This window comes from Daktulosphaira vitifoliae, unplaced genomic scaffold (assembly GCF_025091365.1).
Source record: "Daktulosphaira vitifoliae isolate Bord-2020 unplaced genomic scaffold, ASM2509136v1 Scaffold_1, whole genome shotgun sequence".
Lineage (NCBI taxonomy): Eukaryota > Metazoa > Arthropoda > Insecta > Hemiptera > Phylloxeridae > Daktulosphaira > Daktulosphaira vitifoliae.
In genome coordinates this window covers 3,126,150-3,153,012 of record NW_026099572.1, presented here as the reverse complement: position 1 = coordinate 3,153,012, position 26,863 = coordinate 3,126,150, and the positions used below count along the sequence as shown (strand labels likewise).

General features: G+C 24.9%; 5 protein-coding genes across 13 annotated transcripts; 3 read left to right on the top strand and 2 right to left on the bottom strand.

The window, feature by feature from the left end:
• The first annotated feature begins 5,946 nt into the window (after positions 1 to 5,946).
• LOC126895797 (enoyl-CoA hydratase domain-containing protein 3, mitochondrial) lies at positions 5,947 to 8,633 on the top strand. 3 transcript variants are annotated; one of them, XM_050668037.1, is made up of 6 exons: positions 5,947 to 6,392; positions 6,485 to 6,620; positions 6,923 to 7,104; positions 7,166 to 7,326; positions 7,679 to 7,823; positions 8,342 to 8,633. In XM_050668037.1, exons 1-6 carry the CDS (start codon positions 6,235 to 6,237, stop codon positions 8,439 to 8,441), a joined length of 882 nt encoding a protein of 293 aa, XP_050523994.1. In that variant the 5' UTR covers positions 5,947 to 6,234; the 3' UTR covers positions 8,442 to 8,633. The 3 variants fall into 3 exon arrangements, with proteins under 3 accessions (XP_050523994.1, XP_050523996.1, XP_050523997.1); XM_050668039.1 differs by having other exon boundaries at positions 5,999 to 6,392; positions 7,709 to 7,823; XM_050668040.1 differs by lacking the exons at positions 5,947 to 6,392; positions 6,485 to 6,620 and adding an exon at positions 6,638 to 6,841.
• Positions 8,634 to 10,932: 2,299 nt separating this feature from the next.
• Positions 10,933 to 14,314, top strand: LOC126895804 (transmembrane protein 186-like). The gene is made up of 4 exons (XM_050668046.1): positions 10,933 to 11,413; positions 11,494 to 11,639; positions 12,478 to 14,025; positions 14,107 to 14,314. The coding sequence occupies exons 1-3, from the start codon at positions 11,268 to 11,270 to the stop codon at positions 12,780 to 12,782; spliced, it is 597 nt and encodes a 198-aa protein (XP_050524003.1). The 5' UTR covers positions 10,933 to 11,267; the 3' UTR covers positions 12,783 to 14,025; positions 14,107 to 14,314.
• Positions 14,138 to 17,446, top strand: LOC126895794 (PI-PLC X domain-containing protein 2). Of its 6 annotated transcripts, none has more exons than XM_050668035.1 (6): positions 14,138 to 14,466; positions 14,573 to 14,690; positions 14,821 to 14,995; positions 15,700 to 15,767; positions 15,843 to 15,988; positions 16,449 to 16,979. In XM_050668035.1, the coding sequence occupies exons 1-6, from the start codon at positions 14,440 to 14,442 to the stop codon at positions 16,824 to 16,826; spliced, it is 912 nt and encodes a 303-aa protein (XP_050523992.1). In that variant the 5' UTR covers positions 14,138 to 14,439; the 3' UTR covers positions 16,827 to 16,979. The 6 variants fall into 6 exon arrangements, with proteins under 6 accessions (XP_050523992.1, XP_050523988.1, XP_050523987.1 ...); XM_050668031.1 differs by adding an exon at positions 17,254 to 17,446 and having other exon boundaries at positions 14,140 to 14,466; positions 15,700 to 15,988; positions 16,449 to 16,745; XM_050668030.1 differs by having other exon boundaries at positions 14,140 to 14,314; positions 14,423 to 14,466; positions 15,700 to 15,988.
• Positions 17,447 to 18,751: 1,305 nt separating this feature from the next.
• Positions 18,752 to 24,810, bottom strand: LOC126895807 (calcium and integrin-binding protein 1-like). Of its 2 annotated transcripts, XM_050668050.1 has the most exons (5): positions 24,623 to 24,810; positions 21,228 to 21,262; positions 20,872 to 21,119; positions 19,794 to 19,995; positions 18,752 to 19,046 (listed from the first exon to the last, which is right to left on the bottom strand). In XM_050668050.1, exons 1-5 carry the CDS (start codon positions 24,671 to 24,673, stop codon positions 19,025 to 19,027), a joined length of 558 nt encoding a protein of 185 aa, XP_050524007.1. In that variant the 5' UTR covers positions 24,674 to 24,810; the 3' UTR covers positions 18,752 to 19,024. The 2 variants fall into 2 exon arrangements, with proteins under 2 accessions (XP_050524007.1, XP_050524008.1); XM_050668051.1 differs by lacking the exon at positions 21,228 to 21,262 and having other exon boundaries at positions 24,623 to 24,788.
• On the bottom strand, positions 21,353 to 24,133 carry LOC126895779 (uncharacterized). The gene has a single exon (XM_050668002.1). The coding sequence runs from the start codon at positions 23,611 to 23,613 to the stop codon at positions 21,565 to 21,567; it is 2,049 nt and encodes a 682-aa protein (XP_050523959.1). The 5' UTR covers positions 23,614 to 24,133; the 3' UTR covers positions 21,353 to 21,564.
• Positions 24,811 to 26,863: the final 2,053 nt, after the last annotated feature.

Here is a 26,863-nt window from a genome sequence, read left to right as displayed (position 1 = left end):
ACCTGGCAGCATACCGCCTCAATATCCCTCATACTCCTCATGATTACTCCCCTGTCCTATTTACCCTACATCTCTCCAGTCTTCCCGATCGACGCCTCAATTCAAACCTCTCCTTCCTAAAGAACCTCCTATCCAACAAAATAGACTTTAGCCAACTTCTTAGCCTTCTAAGATTTAAAATCCCTCTTCGCACCACCCGTTTTAACACTGCATTCCTTATCCCCCTACCCCTTCATATTTCCTTGACTCCGCCCCAATGATTCGCCTTATGCGGTTAGCTAATAATGATCCAGCTTTCGATTTATTTTAATTAAGCCTCGTATATGTTGTTTTAATTTATATTTTGTATCCATGTATATAAATTTTCTTTTGTTACTTTTCTCACTAAAATTTATTAATGATGTTTATGATGACTATTATATATATTTTGGGTTTTGCCTGTATAAAATCATATAAATAAAATAAATAAATATAAGTTACAACACTGATTATATACTCTCGATGTTATTGTAATGAACATAGACTATAGTCTTTACTTTTCAATTGATAATAGTGATGGCAACCTGTTATTAATTTTGATAACTGTTACAATCTGTTATTGTTACTTTCGAAATAACAGTTACTGTTATTTTCTTAGAAAATGTTATAAAATTGTTTTTAACAGTGATATAACTGTTATATTTGTAAAAAGTATTGTAGGCAACTTGTTATCAATTTTGGTAACTGTTACAAACTGTTATTTGTTACTTTCCAAATAACAGTGATGTAATTGTTTTATGTTAAAAGACTGGTAAAATAAATATTTAGTCTATAAATAACTAACATTATCATCTATTAGATGACATCTAATAGGCAAAACCTATTATGTATGTTCTTCAGATACGAAAAACACTACGATTCATTAACTTTTATAATATTAAATATTGTATGCAGTTTTTTTTTCTAAATAATTTTTCAGCCAAAATATTCTATGAATGGTTTAAATCACTCATTATATAGAATGATTTATTAAATCTACTGCCCTCCCTTTTACTCTAAAATTTAAAAAAAATTGGAAACAAGTTTTGTCTGTGGATAAAAAAAATCAATCGAGCAGTTTTTGATTTAATATAATTTTTAGCAATAGATGATGAGCTAGGTTCGCAAAGTGAATAAATTGTCATCTATGCATCGTGGTAAAAATAAAGTGCCGCTCTAAACACTACTCCTCTCCGCATATTTTTTGAATTGTAATATCTCAAAAACCGCTCGTTTGATTTTTTTTATCTTAAGACAAAACTTATTTAAAAATAAAAAAAGATCATGAATATCTAAGAGAACAGTTGTTTTTATCCTTACAGTACACCTATTAAGGATAATAAAGTTCACAAGTACATAAAAATATAGATTTTATATTTATACAGATGATAAAAAAAATTCCAATTTTTTTTGAAACTGTAGGATAAAAGGGGAGGTAGAAAAATGCATAAATAACACTGTATATGAAAATTAAAAATTGCAATTTTGAAATTTTTATAACTCATAAACTGTATACAAGGCTAGTAGCAATTAAAACTTTCAAAAATATGCAAATACGCAAAAATTTTCAATATAATTTAATAAAAACCTAAACTGTATATATCTAGGTTAAAATTTTGTTGTGTGGTATGAAAACAAAAATTATGACAGTAAATATGATAACTGATTGAATTTATTTACTAAAAAATTATTATTATACTATATTCTGATAAAGTACAAACAAAGCAACAATATTTTTAATTTTCTAGCATTATAAGAAAAAAAATTTAATTAATTTTATAAAAATGGAAAACCGTTACAGCAATGTTTGGTCACATTTTACTATTGTAGATGAAAAATTTGCAAAATGTGGTATATGTAAGAAAAAATATTCATATAAGTCAACTCTAACTAACTTAAAAAAACATTTATGTACTAAACATTTGATAACCTGTAGCTCAACTCAGCAAATAAATAACCAAATTGTACATAATAAAGTAAGTTTAATTAATATGCAATTTTGATTTTTAAATTTGAGGCGAAAATAGTATACATAATTGTAGTTTCTATTATATTTAAAAGGAATTGTATAATGGAAATATTGATGAACCGGATGACTCTGCTACACTGCCTTCTACATCTCAAACTCAAATTGCTTCTTCATCTTCCACTATTTTTCATTCAAATTCGTCAGTAGTTAGAGGTCAATTAGAGATTATTGAAAATAGTGTAGTTCAAATACCAAATAAACGCAAACAAACAAGTATGTTTAGTTTTATACCTAAAAAAATGACAAATAATTGTAAAAAGCAAATTGATGGTGCACTACTTAAGTTATTTACAAAAGATTATCAACCCTTTAAAGTAGTCGAAGATGAAGGATTTAAAGAGTTTGTAAAACTGTTGAACCCAAACTATACTCTTCCTGACCGCCATTCGATATCTAAAGTACATGTACCAGCATTATACGAAAAATGTTTATTTGAAATGAAAGATCTAGTTGCAAAAGAAGCTGAAAGTGTATGCATGACAACTGATTGTTGGACTTCTCGCAACAATGAAAGTTTTATGGCCATAACTATTCATTTTATTGATTCAAAATTTGAATTGAAATCGGTTCTCCTTGGGTGTTTTGAATTTAATATAAGTCATACAGGGATTAATTTAAGTGACACAATACAGAAAATACTTAAAGAATGGGATCTGGAAAACAAAGTAGTATTTGCAGTCTCTGATAATGCAAATAATATAAAAAATGCATTATCTTTATTAAAATTTAAATCTATGGGATGTTTTGCACATACAATGAATCTTGTTGTACAATCTGCTCTAACTTTTGAAAGTGATTTAATTGAACATGTTAAAGCAATTGTTACATATTTTAGAAAAAGTACAGTAGCCAACAACAAATTAAACATGTATCAAATTAATAATAGTGTAAGTCAACCAAAAAAATTAATTCAAGATGTTCAGACACGATGGAACTCAACATATTACATGTTAGTTAGATTTGTAGAATTAAAAGATTCTATTCGTGGCACATTAGGGTTACTTGATAGGGCACCAGAAAATCTTAAATGTGATGAGTGGACTATTCTAGAAGAATTATGCAATGTACTTAGACCTTTTGAAGAAGCTACAAAAGCAGTAAGCGGAGAAAAATATATGTCTGCATCACTTGTTATTGTATTGTCTCAAGGTTTACTGAAAGTATGTGATACAATGTCAAAAATGAAATATAGTCCTAGAGTTCTGGAAATTATAAATAAACTTAGGTATGCCATGCTTGAAAAAGATTCATGGAAAAATATTGAAAAAAGTAAAACGCTGTGTCGTTGCACATTTCTTGATCCTCGTTTTAAAAACATTCCTTTTTTGCATGATTCTTTAATTCTTAGCAATTTAAAAACTGATATTATTGAAAATGTATCCCGAATTTGTAGTACTGCAAATGAAAAACAAATAGATGAATTAAGTGAACAAAATTGTTCAACTCAAAATTCACTTACTATACAATCATCCAAAACAATATCAATTTGGGATGATATTGATCGTAGTGTAGCGGAAGTAGTGCCAACTGGAACATCGACATCTCGAGCAATCATTGAAGTTCAACGTTATTTAGAAGATTCTATACTACAAAGAAATAACGACCCATTAAAATGGTGGAGTGAGCATAGTTATAACTACCCATACCTCAAGTCATTGGCAAAAAACACATTGTGTTGTCTTGGTACATCTGTACCATGTAAAAGAATTTTTTCAAAAGCTGGGCTAATCCTAAATGACCGTCGCTGTCGATTAAAAAATGAAAAAGTTAAAATGCTGCTATTCTTAAATTATAATTCTGATTGATTTCAATTAACCTATAATAATATTTATATATTTTAAATTTATGATTCGTACAAGTTATAACCATTCTTATTTTAAGTAACATCAAGTTACATGTTGTTTTTTTTACTATTTTATTTTACAGCTAGTATGAAGTTAATTAACTATGGTAGATTCAGTTTTATGTTTTTTATTTTACTTTATGTTATGACTTATATATTATAAGTATTGTTTTTATACTTCTTATCAACTATAAATTTATAAATAATTGTTAATATACAATCGTCAAACTTCGATCATATCTTACTAAAAACAAATATTACTAACTAAAAAAACTTAAGCATTACCATTCTATAACAAGTTAAATAATAAACACTAATAGTAACAATAACAATAAACAATAATAAAATAACTATTTTAAATAAAATAAGAATTTAACTATTAAGAGAGGAGCAACAGGTAATTATTTTATCATAAAAAACAAAAAAAATAATTGTGATAACGTAATAATATTACTGTAAAACCAAGGTAGATTCATGAAATGTCAGAAATTAGCGCTCCTAGTGTTGTAAATTTCAAATATGAGACTAAATACTATGCGTGAAATATTGATGACCTTGCGTTATACAAAATAACAGTAACTGTTACTATTTCTTCCAAGTAACAGCTTGTTATTGCTACTCAAGCAGTAACTGTTATAAATCACTGTTACTGTTATTTTTTCCCATCACTAATTGATAACACTAGACAAAATCAATATTAAAATATAAAATCTCATGTCTCCCCCAAACTGAGCCAAATTTCCGGTACATACAGAAGTGTCTACCAATAAAATATTATAATATACAATAATTCTACTAAGCCTATAGTGGTTATCACGACAATATATTCAACATGAGTGGAAGAATTTATTACCTATTAAAGATTTATTGTTTTATCTATACATTTTTTTACTTACAAGTTGTATTTACTTTTACCTTACGGTAACCATGGATCATATGTATAATAACTAAAAATAAAGTGATGACAGTATTAATAAAGAAGAATGATAACGGCATTATCTGCAAAGACATAATAAATACAAGTACTTTGTTTCTAATTATTACTTGATTAGTGTAGTTAGTGTGTTAAAACTACTCTTACCTGATATTCCTTGACAGCAGAGCACGGTCCACAGTGTACAGAGGAGATATGAATAGTATAGGTATATTAGATATTAAATAAGAAAAATAAATTGTTACTTAAGCGTATATTATAAATGAATAAATAGTTATATTGACAAGTGTGTATCTTAAATTAAATCATAGACTTATATTAATAATGAGACACCACCAAATCACAATATAAGGGTTAAAGAATAACTTCTTTTTCTTCTTCCAACTACTTGGAGTCGGCCACCCATATCCTAAACTTCCACTTGACATGATCTCTCACATCATCTACGCTCACATCAGCTGTCTTCATATCTCATTTAATAGCACCCCTTCATCTCTTTTTTAGTCTTTCTCTACCTCTTCTAGGTAAAAAAACTGTTAAAGAATAACATAAAGAAAAACTGCCAAGTAAAATAAAATAGTGAAGTTAAGCACTAATGTGTAGTAGCGAGAGGAGAAAAAAAAAGAGTGAGTCTTTGACGGAAGTTAAAAGACAGATCAGGTTTTATAGGACTCTTAGGTCTGTTATATTGAGTCATAGTTATATAACTCTATGTAACAATATAAGTTATTTAATTAAAAGAAAAATGTCTTTTACAATGCGGTGTAGGGAGTGATTAGAACTACATTATTGTTTGTTTAGGATATGTAAACAAATAATGACAAGTAATATGTTGTATATTTCTAATCTTTATGTGAAATTGTATGAACTCATTTATAAACAAAAATTAAATGATTACATGTCTCAACGTCGTCAGTACATCCTCGCAAGGCGCAGCTGAAATGTATTGGTTTTATTAAGTAATAGAAGAGAATATTACACATGATTATGTTACATTAACTTTTCGACATTTAAGTTAATATTATACTGAGAAAACTAGATAAAAATTGAATATATATTTATAAGTTCTTTGTAAACTTTTAGATAAAAATGTAAAAAAAAACCGTGTTAGAAGATTAGGTCAGCAAACTCAACATAGTTTTGATATTTCCGCTTATAAGTCTAAAACATTTCAGATAATGTCCACAAAAGCGCTGTTTTTAGAGGAATTTGACTTCTCAAGACACATTTTGTATACTTTTGTACATGGTTACATAACTATGCTAACAGATCTTTTGCAGATATCTGAAATGTTTACGACTAAATAAGCGAAAGTTAGTGGGGACGTTAATAGGAGTTTGTTAACCTTATCTCACAACACCTAGTTGCTTATAATTATTTTTACGTATTTAGGTAGTTGTAAATTATTGAATGTATATTTACTTATTAATATTTTTGAATAATATGATTACAATGAATTCATTAATAAGATCATCATGCAGATTTAAATCCGCATTAGCTGCAAATATATTGACAACAAACATATTTGATAGTTCTTACAGAATAACTTTGTGTGAAGCTAAGACTAGGTAAATCATGATAATTTCTTTTTTATTACTAATATCATAGAATTTAGTATAACATAAGAAATAACAATTTGACTAAAAAATGTATTGTACAGGAATACATTATCTAGTACTATGCTACAATTGTTAATAGAAGAAATTGAAAATGCAAAAGAAAACCAACTTATAAAAAGTGTTGTAATAAACAGCAGTGGATCTATATTTTCTGCTGGTCATAATCTCAAAGAACTTGTAATACCATTAAAATTTTTTTACAAATGGTGCAGTCATTCTAATCTGAAAGTAAAATTTACCAAAAGCCATTTTTATTATAGAATACTATAAATTTTATTTTGAAGATAAATTTGTTATTTGGTCAAAAACACATGATATAGTATGCATGTTTAACAAGGTGACACTTATTTAGAAGTCATACAAAACTATTCAGATTAATGCGACTGCACTATAACTATGTAAAATAATCTATTGAATAATAATTATTTTAAAAAATAAACCTTGTAACCAACTTTCTTTATAAATTTTTATATTTTCAGACAGAATTTTCAAATCAAAAAAAAGTTTTTTCATTAGCAACCAAACTAATGAATGTGATACTACATTGTCCAATACCAATAATTACTGCAGTAGATGGATTAGCTGCAGCAGCCGGTTGCCAATTAGTAGCAGCTTCTGATATAGCAATATGCACTGAACGAAGTCATTTTTCAACACCAGGGTTTGCTTGACAACTGAGTTTTATTTTTTGATCAGTATGTTACTTGAATTTTTGATTTTAGAGTAAATATTGGATTATTTTGTTCTACTCCTGGAATATCACTAAGTAGATGTGTACCTAAAAAAATTTCTTCTTATATGTTATTCACCGGAGAATCAATTAATGCAAGAGAAGCTTTTAATGCTGGTCTTGTCAGCAAAGTTGTGCATCCTAATGACTTTGGTAATTGTATTAAATTTATCATAAATTTTGATTATCTATTTTAGGTAAAGAAAAATTTAAAGATTTTATAATGTGTGTGGCCCAAAGTTACAAAAATTTACTTGAATCTTACCATATTGTAAGACTTGTTTATGACTAATTAGTAATATTAATACACTTTTACAATATTTATTAAGCTATAAGCTTAATTCTCAAACTATTTAAAAAGAGGAGTAGGAGGTTTACCTAGAAACTATTTGGTGCCAGATTTTAGATATGTAAATACCCAAACAATAGTTGTACAAACATAGTTCTATGAAATAATAACTATGTATCTTAATAAATATTATAAATAACATTCTATTAATTTAAGCTAGTATTGAGGTCAGTTTTTGTTATTCAGATGAGGAAATTAATAAATTGACGACATTAATTGGTGAAAAAAGTAGAGCAGTAATTATTCATGGAAAAAAATTTTTCAACAAACAAATTAATGAAAATGTGGAAACTGCTTTCAGGTATTTGTTTTATTTATTCAGTGTTTGTGTATTTTAATATTGTAATTAAAGAGATATGAAAAATAAAAGTGTTTTTTAAAATAATTTCAAAATAATTTTTTGTAATTCACTTTTAATAAAAATTAAATAGGCTACAATTTACTAAATTAAATGAGAATAAATAATGTGATGTAGAATTATTTTGGATGGTTGAACAATTTTGTTTACCACTTATGCTCTTCTTTAATAATTTCACATAAGATTTTTCAGTATTTTTTTGTTTTAAATATGCTGTTACTAATATTATTAAACATTTTTTCAAATTTATTAAATTGTATATTTATAAAAATATTTTTTTATAAAATAAAATCAATTATCAAAACAAATTTGTTTCACTTATATCTTATCAACTATGTAGTGATTTAAAAACAGTTTTCTTACTAATGTTTAAATTCTCAAGTTAAAACTAATGTTTAAATGTAACATAAGATAAAAACACAAGTAAATAAGTATTTTTATTGATAAATTATGTTAAACAGAATGGGTGAAAAAGCCATGATGGATAATTTACAAATAGATGACTGTAAAGAAGGTCTTCAATCATTTATCCAAAAACGAAAACCACATTGGTCCAGCTAATTTAAAATAATTTTTATTGAGAACTTCACAATTTTTTTTTTTTATTGTATATCAATTTGTTTTTTTTTTAATAGCATACCATTTTGACAGTATGTAAATATATATATTTGTATATTAGTTTTTATTTGACAGTTATTTTAATTTTTATATTCACATAACTTATTGAATTACAAAATTGAATTTTAAAAATAATTTACTTTTGTTTACATTATTTTATTTTACCTTGTCATTTTTTTAATAAATAAGTTTTCCAGTTTTATACAAATTTTTAAATTGTACATAATGGTGCAAATTAGGAAAAGTAAATGAATAGTGCTTTTTACATTTAACAAATTTTTGAAAATAATTTTTATTTAACATCAAGTGATAGGAAATATTGTATAGATTATAAAAACAAAAAATATATACAATTATTTAATAAGAAAATAACCTCATAGGCTAAATATTCAGTTAATAATTCTATTTCTTGTGTTATTTAATGATATATAGATAAAACTACTCTTGAATTTTTAAAACTTTTATAAAACCTAAATTTCTAAGATATGAAATTGATATGGTCTTAGCAACAACAAAGTTGAATTAAAATCTTTTTTGTAGCTTTCACTTATAATTTTGAAAAAAAAAAAATTTAATTAGAATTAATCAGAGACTGAAAAAGTTTGTATTAGTTTTATGTACTAGATTTCATATGTTCACGATTAAGATAAATGAAGGCTATAAGTGATGTACCCAATATTTTTTTGTTATAAGTAAGCGAATTATTGAGATCTTTGAAATTTAGAATGCTAATTCTAAGTCAATAAAATAAAGATAATTGTATTTAAAAGATTTGTAATGAATTCAATTAGATATTGATGATAAGTTTTTTAACATAATGATCTAAAAGAAATAAAATATATCATCATTATAAAATTATAGAAACCCAACTCAGTAAAATGGAGTCGCAGCTAAGTTGAGACGTAGAAGTATTGATGATAGAGATATTGATTGACATCACTATCATAAAAAATATTTCAATGCAAATAAGGTAAGAAAATTAATGTACTTATTAGACATAAAAATGAATTTAAGTGTGAATGGGTCTTTTTTATACATTGAATGTGAACATGAAAGAGTTCAATTTTTTAGTGAACGTTCAATGTATTTTCTATATAACTATCATAATAGGCTTATTTAATATTAATAAAAGTGTAATTATTGTGCAACACAGAAATATACAAAAAATGAAGTATAAATATAAAAATCTGCACATTACGAAAAGCTAACATTTTTAATCGAAATTATTCTAGCCAAGTAATTATATAAATGCATTTGAATAAAAATATGGGCTTTAGATAAAATGAATTACCAGGATTCTTTTTTCAGAACGGTTATTTACTCAAGTTAGCGTTTGATGCTATTGATGTTTACTGTTTTAGCCGCGTTAAAATAGTATTTAACTAAAAGCACTAATATAGAGAAGATGTACTCTTTTTAATTATTTTGAAATTATTTGTGAAAAAAAATTAATTAGGATATAATTAAAAAAATGATGTATATATATATATATATATATAATATACAACTGATTGATATTTTTCCGTGGTTAGTTTTCATTTTTTTTTCAAAATATTTTTGTATTTAAGTTGATAAGATTAATTTATTTTTAAATAAAATTTTGAGAATTTATTAAAGATAAACGTCCAAAAGAGCAAAAGACAGTACTAATAACTATAATACAAAATAAAAAAATAAATACACTAAATTAACAAATTTAAGTTTAAATTCTCAAATTAATAATAACACAACATATAATACATTAATTATAAATACAAATATTGTGTAACATAAGTAATTAATCATTTTTTTAATTTAGAATTTGTAACCTGATTAGTTTATCATGAAAAAAAATCAAAATTACCTAATGAATTATCTGAATTTAACATTCTGTTAATCGGTGTAAAGAAACTAGTTTGTGGGCATAATGAGGTATAAAATGTAAGAGGTACCCGTGTATTGACCTAAGGAACATTAAAGGGCATTTTCTCCAGTAATTCAGGATAATCAATTTCATGATTGATTGATTTATACAATCAAAGTAAATCATTGTAATTTCTACGCATTTGAAGAGAATCTATATAATACTCACAAGCTAACTTATCAAGGGGTAAATTTAATTTATTGGTTTTAAACGCCAAGAAACCCAAAAATTGGTTTTGAATACGTTCTATTTTTAAAATTAAACTACTTAGGTGAGGATTCCACATAATAGAACCATACTCAAGAATAGAGTGAATCATTGAAAAATATAGAACTTTGAAACAATTTACATTACTGAAATCGGAACAATTACGTCCAATAAAATCAATCATACGTGAAGCTTTATTACACATATTAATAATTGAAATTATATTTATTTAAACTGTTTTCAATAGATTTAAATTATTGTTTTGTAAATGGTAATCTATTATACAAAATTAATTTCTTTTCATTACTATAATGTTAAAATAAGACTATTTACTACTCGAACTTTAGCTACATACACACGCCGCTTTAACAGTGATAACACTCAGTGCACCAATCTGATTAGATACCGTGATTGTGACTATGACTTTTAACTAATAATTCTAATCTTAGGAGAAGTAAATTAAATTGAGTAGTAAATAGTATCCTATCACTGATCTATAAAGGATTTAAAACAAAGTATAAAACTACGTATATTTCAGTTCTAATAGCTTTTATAAATCTGATTTAATTCTTGGAACAATAATATTATTAGTTTTATTTCGGTGATACATTAATCTTATTGCAGTGATATTTTAATTATTTATTACATTTTGAGAAAAGATGTTAACTCTAACTAGGTTAAAAATTCTTATAAAAAATAATGTATTTAATGATTGTATTAGAGCAATAACTTGTAAGCCCAATATTCTAAAAAATATTAGTAAAGTCAATAATGAAAATAGTACAATTTATAATCCAATTTTCAAGTGAGTTGATCTGCTTTATATATAGGTCAGTTAGTTTTGTTAATTAAATTAAATTTTTTTTTTATATTGACTAATTTCAGATCAGCATATATGCCTACTTTTATTTGTTTAAACAAATTAAAAAAGATGTCAGCAATATCAAACTGTGTAGTTATTTCTGTATCATTTGGATTCAAAATATTTGATCTTTTAAATTATTCAGAAGTTATGTATATTTCAATGATAGGTACTTTTTTATTTTTAATTGTGCTATCTATAAAACAAAAACATTAGGTATAGTGGCAACACCTAGATTGACCAATCATTTTATGTAGCATTACCACAATTATCACCGAGTCATATAAGGCATTATCCCAGAACAGACACCTTTTTGCTTGGATTTAAAGTCTTCTTTTGTTTCAAATATTTAATACAATCACAAGATGAATAGAGCTTAATTATTTTGTATTCTTAATCAATTGATAAATTATTATCAATGGCATTAATAGAAAATATCTGAAGAGTTTTAATAAGAAGTTAAAAAAAAAATAAAATTCAATTTTTTGGTACATAGCATGCTATTGATTTCAAGTTCTCATTGCATCATCCTCATACTAAATTGTCCAGGAAAAGAATATAAGTAAGATAACCACCTTATAATACATTCCTGAATGTATAATCTAAATATTGAAATAATAAAAAAAAGTTATTCAATATATAAAATCAATTAACTAAATTATTTTGATAAAATTTATGAAATTAAATTAAATAAAAAAATATCTTATAATCAATTTGATTGATTGTAATATAATAAAGTTTATAAATTTTGAAATATTTTAATTTTCATAAAACATAAAAACTGATTTCTCTGAAAACTATAAAAAAACACTTAGTTAATTTTGAAGAAAGGGTGACAATATATATAGATTTTTGTTGAAAATAAGCTTAAAATGTATAATTATTTAATTCAACATTTTCAAGATGCCATTTCCATAAAAAGTCTTAAAAAATGCTATTGTAGTTAACTTTATAATCTATATTTATATCATGTATAAATATTAAAATAAATTTTATAAATTTTGTAGGTATTGGTTTGACTACTGGTTTGTTAACTTCCTGTTGGCTGTTATCTGATCGTTTAGTAATTTATGCATATATATCTGATGATGAATTAAAATGTAGAATGTCTTATATATCTTTTTGGGGAAATCGTAATGAACTGTATTGTAATATTGATGACATAAAACCTATTAAAAACTCAAAACTTGATTTTTTTAATCATAAAATTAAATTTGTAAATAATAATAACTCATTTAAAATTATTTTACAAGATTCTACTATAATAAATAATGCAAAATTTAGAAAAATATTTGGTGATCAAATTATGTAATTTATATTTAAAATTTATAATAAAAGTCTTTTATGAATTTATAAATTTATAAATGTTTTCATAAAAACAATATTTTTTTTGCTACATTTTTGTTAATCATTAAATATAACTTTCATACAATGTGATTCTTTTAATACTAGCCATTCAATTTCTCTTAAAGAAATAATTAAAAAATGTTAAGAAAATTATTTTTTGATGTCATATACAGGTTAATCAACCACAATTTGACATTTTTTATAACTTGATCAAGCAAATATATTGTGTTACTTTTCTTTTTGAATAATTTTTACACTTTTAAACTATGTTAGATGCATTTTATTGTTTTTCAGTAATATAAAAAAATATTTTTTTTTATATAAAAATTTTGCTTCTTATTAAAAAAATTTAATGAGTCTTTAAGGACATTAGAATAAATATTGAGTTACAAGAGTATTTTATTGGTAATTCTATTAAGAACAAAAAATTATAGTTGTTATATAATAAATACATTTAGATACATTGAACGTTCTCTAAAAGATCAAACTTGTTTACGTTCACATTCAATGTGTTAAAAAGGGACTTGTTTAAACTTAAATACATTTTTATATCAAATAAACACGTTAATTTTCTTATTATTGTTTTTTATTGTTTTTTTATGTTTGTTCATGAATATTCTCAGCTCTCACTGGACCAATTTAAATGATCAATAAGTCAAAAGAATCTAATTTTAATTTAGCTGAATCTACGCTGAAAATGTGAAAAAAACCCTATTTTTGAAATTTAAAAAATTATCTTAAAATTTTTGAATTTTAAAACTTTTAAATACTGATACAAATGAGATATTAATAGTGTATTCTTGAGTTTTATTTTATTATGTTTTTTCGGAAAATCCGACGAAAAACCAAATAAATAATTTAACAAGCATTTAATATCTGAGTGAATTTTTAAATCGTAGACAATGTAAAATTAAAAATATATAAATTATGAAATTGATCAGACTTGCATCGAAGTGTTTTTTCATAATAGTGATTAACATCACTGTCAAAAATGATCTAAACTTCTACGTTCCATCTTTACCAAGTTCTCTCGGTACTGTGATTACACTGCCGAATTTTTCTTTTTGTAGTAATTTTATGGCAAAAGAATTTATGAATTTGTCACTAGTTTCTTCTCTAAATATGCCTTTAGTCAAGATATACAATGCGAAATAGTTAGAATTTATTTAGAAATTGGGCATTTTTGAATTTGAAATATAATGATAATGGTAAATTATTTTATAAGTCTTAATTTAGAAATTAATAATGGTAATTGTAGTGATTGTCTTATCAACAAGTGGTAATTTAAGGTTTTTTAATTGACAACACAGCAAGAGATAGGCAATGGACTCTTTTTTACTCTACGGGCACAATCATTTTATGCACTTTTCAAATAACTACCATTTATAATCTGCGTTTTGTGATAATGATTGCATTACGTAGTGTCTGTTAAAACCATCTGTTGTATATGGGTATTATTTGAACAATTGCTCGATCATCATTGTATTTGTAATCAAGGTATCCTATGTCTTCAATATTATTCAATAGTTCTTCTGGTCCAATTATTTTACAATTTTTAATAATCATTCTTTTGGTTACCTTAATTAATTTTAAGATATTTTGTAGAATAAAATCTCTGATTGATGATTTGTAAGCAGATTTCTACAATTGTAAGTTAAAAATTAGTGTCTTAAAAATTTTTTTTTTATTAAGAACATATTTAACTTTATTTTTGGTAATTTTAACTTTTGTTCTCATACTATTTTTATTTAATAGAAACATAAATACTACAGTGTATTTATAATTTTAGTAATGAAGTTAAATCTAGAGTTTTGGATGTCTAAACTGCCTAAACCTTTAACAGTTATTCCTATCACGCATTTAGCAATACCAGGTATAGTAAATTGAATTATTTATATTAAAAATAAGCATGCTTAAATATGGATTAAAGAAGCTGAGAAAATTTATTAGTGTAATTAGTGTAAATAGATAAATAAATTCTAAAATATTTAAAAACATCTTAGGATCTCATGATTCATTTTCATATACAATTACACCTAACAGTAAAGTTGGACCTGATGCTACTATGTTAGTAAAATTTTTAAACTTTTTACTTGGTCGGCGTTTGAGAAATTTTGTTTATAAATGGTCTATTACACAGACAAGTGATATACAAAATCAGTTACTTTTAGGAATAAGGTAAATTAATTTTCTTATATATAAAAATATGTTAAAAAAAATTTTGACCAACAGTAGTATTGAGCATATATTTTATTATAATTTTGGATATAAATATGTTCATTTACTTAAGACGAAGATTGTCCAGCTTATAAAACATGTTGCTTTCTCTTTAGTCAAGGACTTATTTTCAGTCTTTGAATTATTGACAAGTTTTTACTCATTGAGGTTAGTTTTTTTATGGTTATTACTATTTGGAATATGGTGGGTCAAAACAGTAATGGCTATTTATGTCCAAAACATTTTTTTTCATTTTAAAATAATACTATAAAAATGACTTCATATTAAATAAATGTGATAGTACTCTACTCTATCAATTTGTGTCTGACTTAAACCCATAAAAATTTGAAAATTAAAAATTACCAACTTTTGTGAAAATTTATCCTGATATTGATGATTAATTGATGAAATTTATTTTAATTACTAAAAATTACTTACAAAAAGTTAAGCACTTTTTTCTGTATAAATAATTGAGAAATATATATTTGAAATTGTTACCTTTCAGTTTAATAAAAGATAGTTGAGACAGACAATATTAATTAATAAAAAATATGTTTTTATATGGTTTCATACGAAAATGAAAAATGATTAAATTGGCTAATAAATGTACATGTTTATTTAAACAGTTAAGCAGCAAAAGATTATTAAAGCTATTTTTTTAATAGGTATTTTGATTTACGGATGGCAACTAAACCAAACGATATTAACTTTTACACAGTACATGCTCTCTATGGTGATCCAATTATAATTGAGTTAATAAATATTAAAAATTTCTTAGATTCTCATACCAATGAAATAATTATATTAGATTTTCAACATTTTTATAATTTTTTGGAAGCCGATCATGTTCGATTAACAATTATTTTGAAATCAATATTTCAAAATAAAGTTTGTCCAATGCCTAATGTAGTTGAAAAACTAACTTTGGAAGTAATGAGAAAAAATAAATGGCAGGTAATTTTGACTTATTTTTTTTATAGTTGAATGATCTGATCTATCACATAATATTGTATCTTCATAAAATACAATAGTACTTATTTAAATTAAAATTTATTTGTATTTTACTATAAATAACCTAGTAGAAAGGTAATATTATTGTGGATAATTAGTTATCATGTCGAAAACGTATAATATTTTCAACATGATTTTCAGTTTTTTTTTTAATTGCCTATTTTTTTTTCTAGTGAATGTATCATATGTAAATAAACTTGAAACAATGCAAAATACCCAAATGATTATTAAAATTGAATTTTTTGAAATTTCATGATCTTTTTCATTATAATAATTATGTCAAAATAAATTCAATTAGTTGAATATTGTTAGTTTGATGATATAACTTAAACCATAGTTAATTATGTATTAATTTCTAGATATCATAAGTTAAAGAATTGAAATTGTGTAAAACATTTTTTAGGTTATAATAATTTATAGACATGAAGTCTACGATAATCAATTATGGCCATCTTCATTTTGGCCTACACCTTGGCCACAAACTACATCCTTCAAAAAGTTAATAAAATTTTTGGATTATGGTCTCAAAACAAGAAAATCAAATACTGGATATGTTACTCAATGTTTATTTACACCTGATAAAAAATTTATACTTCAACATTTCAATTTAAGTTTGCAAAATAGCTGTGCTAAACCTTTAAATGCTTTTATATCAAGTTGGATAGAATTGCAAAAAGTGGGCTGTAGGGATGGGGTTAATGTAATTATTGCTGATTTTATAAATATGATTGGATTTAACTTTTGTAAAATTATAGTAAATTTAAATTATAAACTAATATAATTAATTAAAAATTCTTGTGATATAATAAGATTAATAATAATTAATGTTACCATTGTTCCTAATAAAATATTCATATATTTTTAGCCATTTGATTTTAGAGGTAAAGTTAATTATATTTATTTATTAAAATAAACTATGTTTGAATTAATGGTCTCTGATGCCTTGGTTATTAAAAAAAAAAATTCTAATATTGATTTAAGTAGTGAATATAGGAAGGTCTCTACAAATGCATCATTTCCTTGAGCTATCACTAACTTTTTATAATTGAAGTATTTGAATTATGAAACAAAGAAAAATGTTGCAGCTGCTCTTTGTAAACCTCTAGGACTTATAGATTATATACAGTATAATAATGATGTCTCAGTTTCTTTACTCTCTATAAAAATGTATTGTTTTATTGTAATTATTATATTTTATAATTTTATAGATATTTAAATGTCAGATAAAGTATTACCAGCTATACTTGATGATATGTTAATTGCACTAAAAGAAGATTATGAAAAACATCAACATTTGGATAATTTTTTTATTGGTTTAAATTCAATATTTGAAACTAGTATAATAGAAAATGCTTTTGAATTAATTGATCATGATAGTGTATATCTCATTGAGTGTCAACAACGTCATGTTTTTCAAGTAGTTGGTTCTAAAGGTGATATTTACGCTATATTACCATCATCAAATTTTTGTAAATGTAATTTTTTTAAAAACCAAGTAATGGAAAACAAATCTCTATGCTGTAAACATTTTTTAGCAGCAAAAATTGCTGTAATTTTAAAAAAGTACCGAAATAAAATAGAAACACCTAGAGGTTTGACTAGTATTATGTATAATGCGTTAAGGGATACATTTGAATGAACTCATTATAACGTTTAGTATTTATAATTATATGTAGTGAAATGTATTATTATAAATATAATATTTTAAGTATGATTTTACTATTTTATTAGCTTTGTATTGAAGTTTCATTTGTTTTTTATTATTAAATTAATACAATTGTTTAATAAAAATTTTTCTTTTTTGAAGTTAATAGTATTTATATATTCTATAATTTTCAATAATAAATGTGTCCTATTACTCTTCTTTCGTCTTTTTAATTGTATCGACTTAAGTTTTTAAAATGGTAATATTTGCTTAAATTTGGTCTCATCAATGTTACCTAATTGCATTATAATTGCTGATTGATTTAGTCATTTTCTATTTTGGCTATGTACTTTTTTATCATTGTCCATACCGTGGTGGTGTTATCCTGTCAACATTTTTTATCATTGTGAAAGTATTAATGTGATAAAAAAAAATCATCTGGAATATAGTAGCGATTGCTACTTTTATCAGAAATCTAAATTCTCGTTCAAAGTTAATTCATTAATGAATCCACTTGTACTTGTTATGTCAACATCAAGTAAAAACCCGAAAAATAGAGATAAATCCAGGGTTGCCAGACGGTAAAATGGTTCTAACTTAATTAAATTATGGTATTTTTATCAAAGTTTGGTTCATACATTTATGTAAAATATTTTTATTTTAACACCATTACCATTGTGTTATTACTAATATATAGCTGAAATGAGTCATAATTAGGTAGTTGGAGTTCTGTTGTTGAAATATGAGATCAACTAATTTATTGTACCAATCATTTCAGGACAACTTGCCTTATTAATACCAGTTGGTAAGGATTTTATTAATAAAACACAAATGTACTAATGAGCAGTACAAAGTTCTTAAGTGTTGCACGATTGAACTGCCAACATTGTTGTCTAAGAAACTTCTTCAATTGCATATCTTTATTATATTATGAAATATGATAAAAAATAATGAAATATGAAAATTTAAAACTTTGAAAAATTATTTAATTTTAGATAAGAATATATATTTATACAAAAAATATAAGTAAAATAAAGAACTGGAAAAGTAGCATAACAGTTAACCTAGTAAAAATTAAAATATCTACAAAGCTTTTCTTTAAAACAATAATAAATTAAATTTTTATACAACTTAAAAATACTTAAATAAATTAAAATAATTATATCAAATGTTTTGTTCTATCATTTGATAACTTAACTTTTTAAAATATAATGAATCTTTCATAGCTGTAACATAAATATTATGTTTTGGTTATTTTTTGTTACTAGAAATAATTTATTTGTTCATCAAATATACAAGCTAATCATGTGTATAACTTCTCCAATTGGCCCTTCTCATAACTTTATACTGAACATTCTGCAAGTAAATTTGAAGTGTTATTCTTTTATTTATGTAAAATAAAAGTAAACGCAGAAATATAATTTAAGTAAAATTTTTTTTTTTAGTTAATTAATTTTTTCTGTGTTTATTTTTTTAAATTTCAGGATTTTCAGACAATTCACTGTACATTTTTTTGTTTTGTAATTATAAATAATTATCAAAAATATTTTAGTCATTACTTAATTGAGTTTATAAAGATTGGTGGCTTTTTTTTAAAGAGATTATTGCATTTTATGTAAATTAATCTTTTTTTGAGCCTATAAATAATTTACTATTTTTCTCTGAAATTTAAGTTAAAAGTATCTACAGTTTTTAGTTTTTAGTGTAGCTGTAACTTGCTACAAAAAATAGTAGTTTCCTGATCATTGTCTTTATTTAAGATATGAATTTTCATAACAAATTCAATTGATAAGGTGCTTTTTTCTTAAATTTAATGCCAATTTTTATGAGGGAATTTCAGAATATTTTTTAATTATAGTTAATATGAAGCTATAGTGAACTCTTAGTAATCAAATCTTTGAAACTCATAAAGAAATAATCCAAACTCAAGCTTACTTATTCTATTTTTATGAAACAAATATAAGTGTTGGTTGATAAATAATACCACCAAATTAGTTTAGCTGTAATTATATTTTTATATTATGTGAAATTTAAGATACAATTAAGTATGTTGATAAATTATTACACCTTTCATAGACATATGTATGATTTGTGTACACTTACTTGATAAAATCAGGACACATGTCAGTGACATGTTCAAACTCGGAAAAAGATAAAGCGCCATCATCATCAAAATCAATTTCTTCAAAAATTTTTTGTGTTAAAAGTTTAAATTCACTATCATTAAAATAGTTATCTGTACCAATTAAGCATTGTATAACTTTTCTAATATCGTCTACACCCAACATGTCGTCACTATCAAAATCTTGAAAAAAAAAAAAAAAATTTGAATCTTTAATACTGAATCAATAGACTAGAGCAAAACAATCATTGTGATGATTTAATTTTTAATTATTGCTTAGTTTTTGAATAATTATAAAAATAATATATATATTTTTTTTTTTAATATTCAACTTTTTATATTTTGTTGATAATAGAATAAAAAAGTATCAAAATTATGTTACAATAAATTTGAAATGAGTATTTTTAGTCTTTTTAAATTTTGACCAGGTAGTTTCCTTTTAGATAGTTAGTAATATTGAAACAGAATGAATACATTATTAAAAATTAAACTAATAATGTCTACAGGATTAAAATTTCAGTGGGTCATAATTTGACTAAGCATACAAGTTTTTAATTTATATTTTTAAGCAATTATTTATGTAGACTGATGATCTAAAGCTAGTTTACTATAAATTGAAAACAGTTTAATGGTCAAAATTTTAATAAATATTTATACCACACTACTTAATAATAATTGTGAAAAATTCTATTCAACACCACTATGTGAGTTTACGAGAATTTAGATAAAGGTTTAAAGTAATAATTTTTATATTAAATAGAATATTTAATTTTAGTAAAATATAAGGTGTTCATTTAAATGAATATTACATTATTTATAGTCAAAGTTATAGAAATATGTGATAATTGTACACTAATTAAATTTTATGTTTCACATAATTTCACATAGACCATTACATAAAATTGTATAACAAATAAATCAATCGATAATTATACAATAAATATAAAAGTTTCATTATATGGTCATAGAGCTTCAATTTCAAATTTTTATTTTTAAAATATTTAGAAAAAAATCTTTTCTTGTTGGTAGTATATTGGGTCTATTATGAATGAACCTTACCAAAGATTCTAAATACATGCTCGGCTTTTACATCAGCTGGAGTCATGGGACTAAATACAGACATCATGTCTAAGAAATCCTCAAACGTACAATCACCATCTTGGCTCGAACTGAATACTTGACATATTCGCTCACCAAATGGATTGGCAGCTAATTCAGGAAGTTTTAACACTTTGTTAAGTGCCAATTTGGCATTTTTGTTATGCCCCACCTTTTCAGGAGCTAAAGACTTGAACTTCTCATGAGCACTAAACATTTATTATTATTATTACATTAAAAATACAATTTCAAAATATATTAGATCAATATAAGATATTTATTAAGAATGATTACCCAATAACTCATAATATACTCACATTAAAACTTCTTTTTTTGTAAAGTATGTGAGATCCTATAATAAAAAAAAAAAAAAAAGGAAAATGTGTAACCATTTTATCATTTAAAAACATTTCTTAATGAAATACAATTTACTACTTTAAAATAAAAGTAAATGTTACCAGGCTATATTTTATCATACAACTTGTATAATACAACAATATAAAGAAAACATATTTTACATTAGTTTCAGTTATATAAAAATAATATACTTAAGTATGACAACTAATTTATGTGTAACTAACCTAAGCTTACAAACTTTGGTTTTTACAAATTTCAATACACGATATTTATTTTTAATTTATAAATAATATTAATTTATGGATTCCAATCTTGATTGCTAGGGCCTGCATCTGGTTCTTCTTCAACTGTAGGCATAGGAGATCGATTTTCAAACAAAGGAGACATAGCTTCAGAAGTATTTTCACCACTGCTACAATGACCACTATTTTTGTGAGTTCGTTCAGATTGTTTTTTCATTGTTCTAAATCTCTTTCGTTCCTCCATCTCACATGCTTCATGGTGGGCATTACGTTTTCCATCATCTAAATCATCAACTACTTCAGGTTCTGGGTCAGGAACACTAGCAGCAAATTCAGTAGGATCTATGTCCAATTCTTCAACTACACGCCATTTGGGTGTAACTATTTCTTTATATTTAACCATTTCTACTCTAGAAGCAGCTGCGATACTATAAGGTATAACAATGTTGTCAATATCATATTCACGCTTAGCATTATAAGTCTTGTCTCCAGTTCTTGGAAACCAAGGACTATAATCTGGATCCGAGTCATAGTTATCATCTTCATAAACATCATCAAGATCTTCATCATCACAAATACTTTCACTACTTCTTCGACTGCTATATTTATAATCATCATCTAACCTGCTCCTTTTATGTTTACCATACCTCATTCGTCTTCTTTTTCTGGCTTGCCTTTGATTTCGATTAAATTTAGTAATTGGATCATTTCGATTTGGCCAAGCATTTTGTAACTTTACTGGTTGAACGGGTCTTGTGGTAGGACTTGGTTCAGATGATCTATCCATAAAAAATTTACTAAAATCCGTATTCGATTTTGATTTATTCTTTTGTTTTTGGTGAAATGATAATTTGCCTAGTTCATTAGATAAAGCAACATTTAATGAGGTATTCTTTGAATCAGAGAGAACAGGATGAAAAGTTGCACTGAAACGATGTGCTGAATTATTTGTATGGTGAGTAAGGCTTATACAAGTTGGACAGGAGTCAATACCATAACAGTCACAGGGGTTTATAAGATTAAATTTGGCTTTGTCACCTTTTTTCCAAGCAGCTGCCAAGTTAATTAAAGGTGGTTGGGTTAGCATTCTATGCTGTATTTTGGGTTCATAAGGATGAACTCTTCTTGCAGTATCCTCTTCTTGATCTTGAGTAAATGAACGTGTAGTATAACGATTTAATGCTTCATTATAAAAATTAATTTTAAATTCCATATCAGACATAACATTTACTAACCAAGTTAGTCGATATGCTATTCCCGCTCTTTCGTGGAACCATTTCCATGCATTTCGATTTTCAATAGGGTAACTTGTAGCTTGAATTTCTTCTTCACTAGTTTCACCTAATGTATCAGTTTCAGAATCACTAGCTGTTGCTTCAGAATCATAATCTTCATTTAAAGTTTTAATTTGTGACTCTAATAATCCAAAGACTTTTTCACCATCTTTAATTTCATCACACAATAAACTCTTTAAAAATGGATTTGACTGCCGTTTCTGAACTTTAAGTAAAGTTGTTTTGATATTCTTAATGGCACTACTCTTTTGAGATTGTAATAAATTATAAATCTCTTGAGTAGAACACTTACCCATAGTTTTTAACTGTATGTTTTGCAATTTAGAAACTATTTTTTGAAGTCGTTCTCTTAATACTTTTCCTTTGTTCATATATTTGTTGAAATTTTCTTTCACAGTTGGAGTATCATCATATTGTGTAACTACTTCTTCTTCAGCCATTCCAATAACATTATCTAAAAGATCTCTTTCAAAAGAGCTTAAATCATTATCTCCAATAGTGAACATGGCATCTGTATCACCATTGCCTATTTCAATTTGTTCAGATTCACTTTCATATGGCATTAATCCGTTTTTGACTAAAGATATATTTTTCATAACGCCAAGAATATCATCAGATGAAAATTCAATGGGATCACCATTTTTCAATGGTGGGTTGTCATCCATGGTTGGTTCCTTGTACATCCGAACTTTGCGTAAGGTAATTGCTAACAAGGAAGGCTCGTGTGCAGACGATTTCATAGACGAAAATATTATTTTAACAAACAATTTCCGCCTTTTCACGTCCACTCGCACGAATATAGATGCCATGACAAAACACCGGAGAGGCTTATTCGGAGGCCGTTCATCCGTAATGACGGTATTTTAGTCACATTTGCCTCAATGGAATTATATCCTGATAATAAATGTTTCAATATATATTGCTGCACACCGTACTTACAATATTTCAGTACTCATTAGATCAACGGTGTTTACATCATATGTCGCCCGCCACCCGTTTAGAATGATGTTGTTTAACTTAATACCATGAGGACCGTCAATAGAAAATAATCCAAGCTATAGTTAAACACTGAACAAAAATTGTTTACAACACATTTTTAATAGAATAAAACACAATCGCAATTTAAAACATTTAATATTACACCGTCAAAATTTTCATCTGGAAACGCGCGTTATTCCGATACAACTCCGTTTTATAGCGTTGAAAGGAGACAGACGCATAATAATAATAATGGGTAAAAAACACGGTCGCTTTCTTCTAGGAGTTACGTGTTGTCACACGATTACCAACTGTGTTCACAAACTGTCATGGAATATAAAACTAAGTTATCGATCTTTTTCATCCCTTGTATATCTCAAGCTTTTAGGGTCGATTATTATGAATTATTGTAAATTTTATCACAATCCAATCAAAGTACAAATAACTCTTTATTAAAATTATTTACTACATTAACATTTACACAAATATGAAAATAACTTGTCTAAAATTATACAATGACATTTGAATAAGTTAAAAATTTGAAATATTTTAATAAAATTTACAAAATTGTTATATTAATAATTTTTTAAATTTGATTGTAGTTTCAATTTTATAGCCTTTAAAACACGTATATAAAAATATATATATTTTGTACTATAAAAAACACCTATATATAGGACTCACTTTTTTAGAGTAAAAGAATTACAGCAAAAAAATCAATAAATTAAAAATTCGACGTAAAAAAAGTTTGTACTAATAATTTATGTACTTTCATAAAATAATATTAAAAATAAGTTAAAGAGTTATGTTTACACAAAATTACATTTCAGCTATTATTACCTGGTAATCATTTAATTCTTCAACTGAAAATTGACTAGAATTTTGACCCATTTGAAGGTATAACGATAAAATATTTTTTTATGTCCAAATAATTGGCATTGTAAAGAAGGTGTCAAAACAATATTTTATAATTTTATGAAACGTAGAATCTTTTATTTCTATATAGTGTATAGTATTATTATTACAATTATAAAAAATGATAAGTCGAAGGGTGGAATAACATGGAAGAATATTAAATACAGTGCTACCAATAGCTTTTGAATTAAAATACTTCTGTTATTGTTTTATTTAGATCTGTGACGCTTTTCTTGATTTTCTAATAATGGCGGCATTGTTGTTGGTAGTGATGAAAAATTTAAATCATTTAGATTCTTCCGATTCAGATCACTAAGAAACAATTAAATGGTTGAGTTCATTACATGCTTAGAATTACATATATTCGTAAATTTGATTAAGATTTGAAATTTATTTTTTATTATTTGTCTATAATGCTCTCTGCAATATATATTTAATTGGAAATTTAAATCTTAGATATTATTTAAATTTCGTCATAACATTTGGTCCAAATTGCTATAGGTAAAGGATTTTACTTTTTTATGATTTTATCGAAAAATATCCAACGTTTTTAACAAGGATTACCTCTTTGCTTAGTAATTTATTGATATGTCTGTCAACTACAGTACATAATACATTTGCGAGTGAAACATAATTTGGTTGCATTTTTATTTAAAAAACAATAAAATAGGAAACTAATTTAATTATTGCTCTTTTACTTTTTTGAAGTCCAAATTTTTTCCTCGAATGCCACTAAAAAATATTCAGTGAATAGAAAATCGATAATAATTTTTTTGAATTTTTAATATTTAGGAATAGCAAAATGAATTTGATAAAAAATTTAACTTTGTTTATCAATAAATAATTTAAATGAATTGATAAAGTCTCAAAATTTCTATCTTACTTGTTTTTAAGCACAGAATGTACAATTTGTTTAACGATAATGAAAATAATAAATTAATCATTAATTTAAATAATTGAAAACGCGAAATCTACGTATTTAGTTGATAACCATTAGGAAGGTGATTGAATTAATGTAATTCATTTATGACAGACTATTAAACTTAGAGATACAGATTTAAACAGTTCACCAAATAGATTAATTTATCATCAGCGACTCATTCAATTTATCTTCGAGTCAATTTTGTGAATTGATTCATTTGCAAATTACACACCACTGATATGTACATTTTAAACGTGTGTACTTTTTTAGTTCTATTTTTCATTGCTGAATGTATTACAAGACTATTGCATTGAATTCAATGAATTATAACAGTTAAAAATTTGAACATTTATGTATGCTTTTGAATATTTTAACATTATTATTTCTAAAGGTGGGAGTAAAATAATCTTGCTTGAAATGTTTACGAATGTATCCACGTTTTCAGTTATGAGCTAATTTTTATTAAATACATCCATAAATATTTTAAGCAATACAATCCACGAAAGCTTTAACACATACATAAAATATTCTTTTAAAATGACTTAAACTGTGATCAATAGTCGTTTTAAAATATTTTTTAGTCTATTAATAATATGATATATTCTACAAAGTTATAATAAAATGTGTAAATAGAATATATTCGTTATAATAATATATTTTTATATCAAAATAATATATATATATATTTATATTTATAAATGATATCCTTAATTCAAAACATTATTTTGATTTAAAGAGACTGTATTCTGTATATATGTAAATGTTTTTATTTATTATAAATCCTATATTATAATAAAAAGACCATAGCACAAATTTTAATGTAGGATTGTGCAAAATAAGGATAATGTAACATCTGGGCTTTAGAAATCTGTATTAAAATAGTTTAAAAATTAAAAGCTTAAATGATGTTGTTGGTATTAGTTTATAAAAATATTTTTAGAGTAAAGGAAAAATTAATTATGCTTCAAAAAATTTAATTGTAGATGTGTGCTTATGATTAATGGTCATCAGTATACAATTAAATGTTATTGTGGGATTGATTATTACACATTATACAAAGGAAGAGATTGTAGTCTGATTCAATAATAACAATATCACATATCCTATTAAATTAATGTAAGTAACTCTTATTTCCAAATTTAAAAATTAATGATGGATGGTATAATGTATTTGTTTATAAAATTAATAACTTTAATTATACTGGATTTAAAAAAAGTATATTTTTAAGTTTTTTTTTAAATTTA

Coding starts and splice junctions, on each gene's coding strand:
- LOC126895794 (XM_050668030.1), top strand. CDS start 14,440: ATGATTTGTAAGCAGATTTCTACAATT. Junction 14,691..14,820: donor CACGCATTTAGCAATACCAG/GTATAGTAAATT, acceptor AAAACATCTTAG/GATCTCATGATTCATTTTCA. Junction 14,996..15,699: donor CAGTTACTTTTAGGAATAAG/GTAAATTAATTT, acceptor TTTTTTTAATAG/GTATTTTGATTTACGGATGG.
- LOC126895804 (XM_050668046.1), top strand. CDS start 11,268: ATGTTAACTCTAACTAGGTTAAAAATTCTTATAAAAAATAATGTATTT. Junction 11,414..11,493: donor ATTTATAATCCAATTTTCAA/GTGAGTTGATCT, acceptor GACTAATTTCAG/ATCAGCATATATGCCTACTT. Junction 11,640..12,477: donor TATGTATATTTCAATGATAG/GTACTTTTTTAT, acceptor TAAATTTTGTAG/GTATTGGTTTGACTACTGGT.
- LOC126895807 (XM_050668050.1), bottom strand. CDS start 24,673: ATGGGTCAAAATTCTAGTCAATTTTCAGTTGAAGAATTAAATGATTAC. Junction 19,996..20,871: donor GCATGTATTTAGAATCTTTG/GTAAGGTTCATT, acceptor TTTTTTTTCAAG/ATTTTGATAGTGACGACATG. Junction 19,047..19,793: donor ATGTGTCCTGATTTTATCAA/GTAAGTGTACAC, acceptor ATTTACTTGCAG/AATGTTCAGTATAAAGTTAT.
- LOC126895779 (XM_050668002.1), bottom strand. CDS start 23,613: ATGGCATCTATATTCGTGCGAGTGGACGTGAAAAGGCGGAAATTGTTT.
- LOC126895797 (XM_050668037.1), top strand. CDS start 6,235: ATGTATATTTACTTATTAATATTTTTGAATAATATGATTACAATGAAT. Junction 6,621..6,922: donor GTCATAATCTCAAAGAACTT/GTAATACCATTA, acceptor TTATATTTTCAG/ACAGAATTTTCAAATCAAAA. Junction 7,824..8,341: donor AATGTGGAAACTGCTTTCAG/GTATTTGTTTTA, acceptor TATGTTAAACAG/AATGGGTGAAAAAGCCATGA.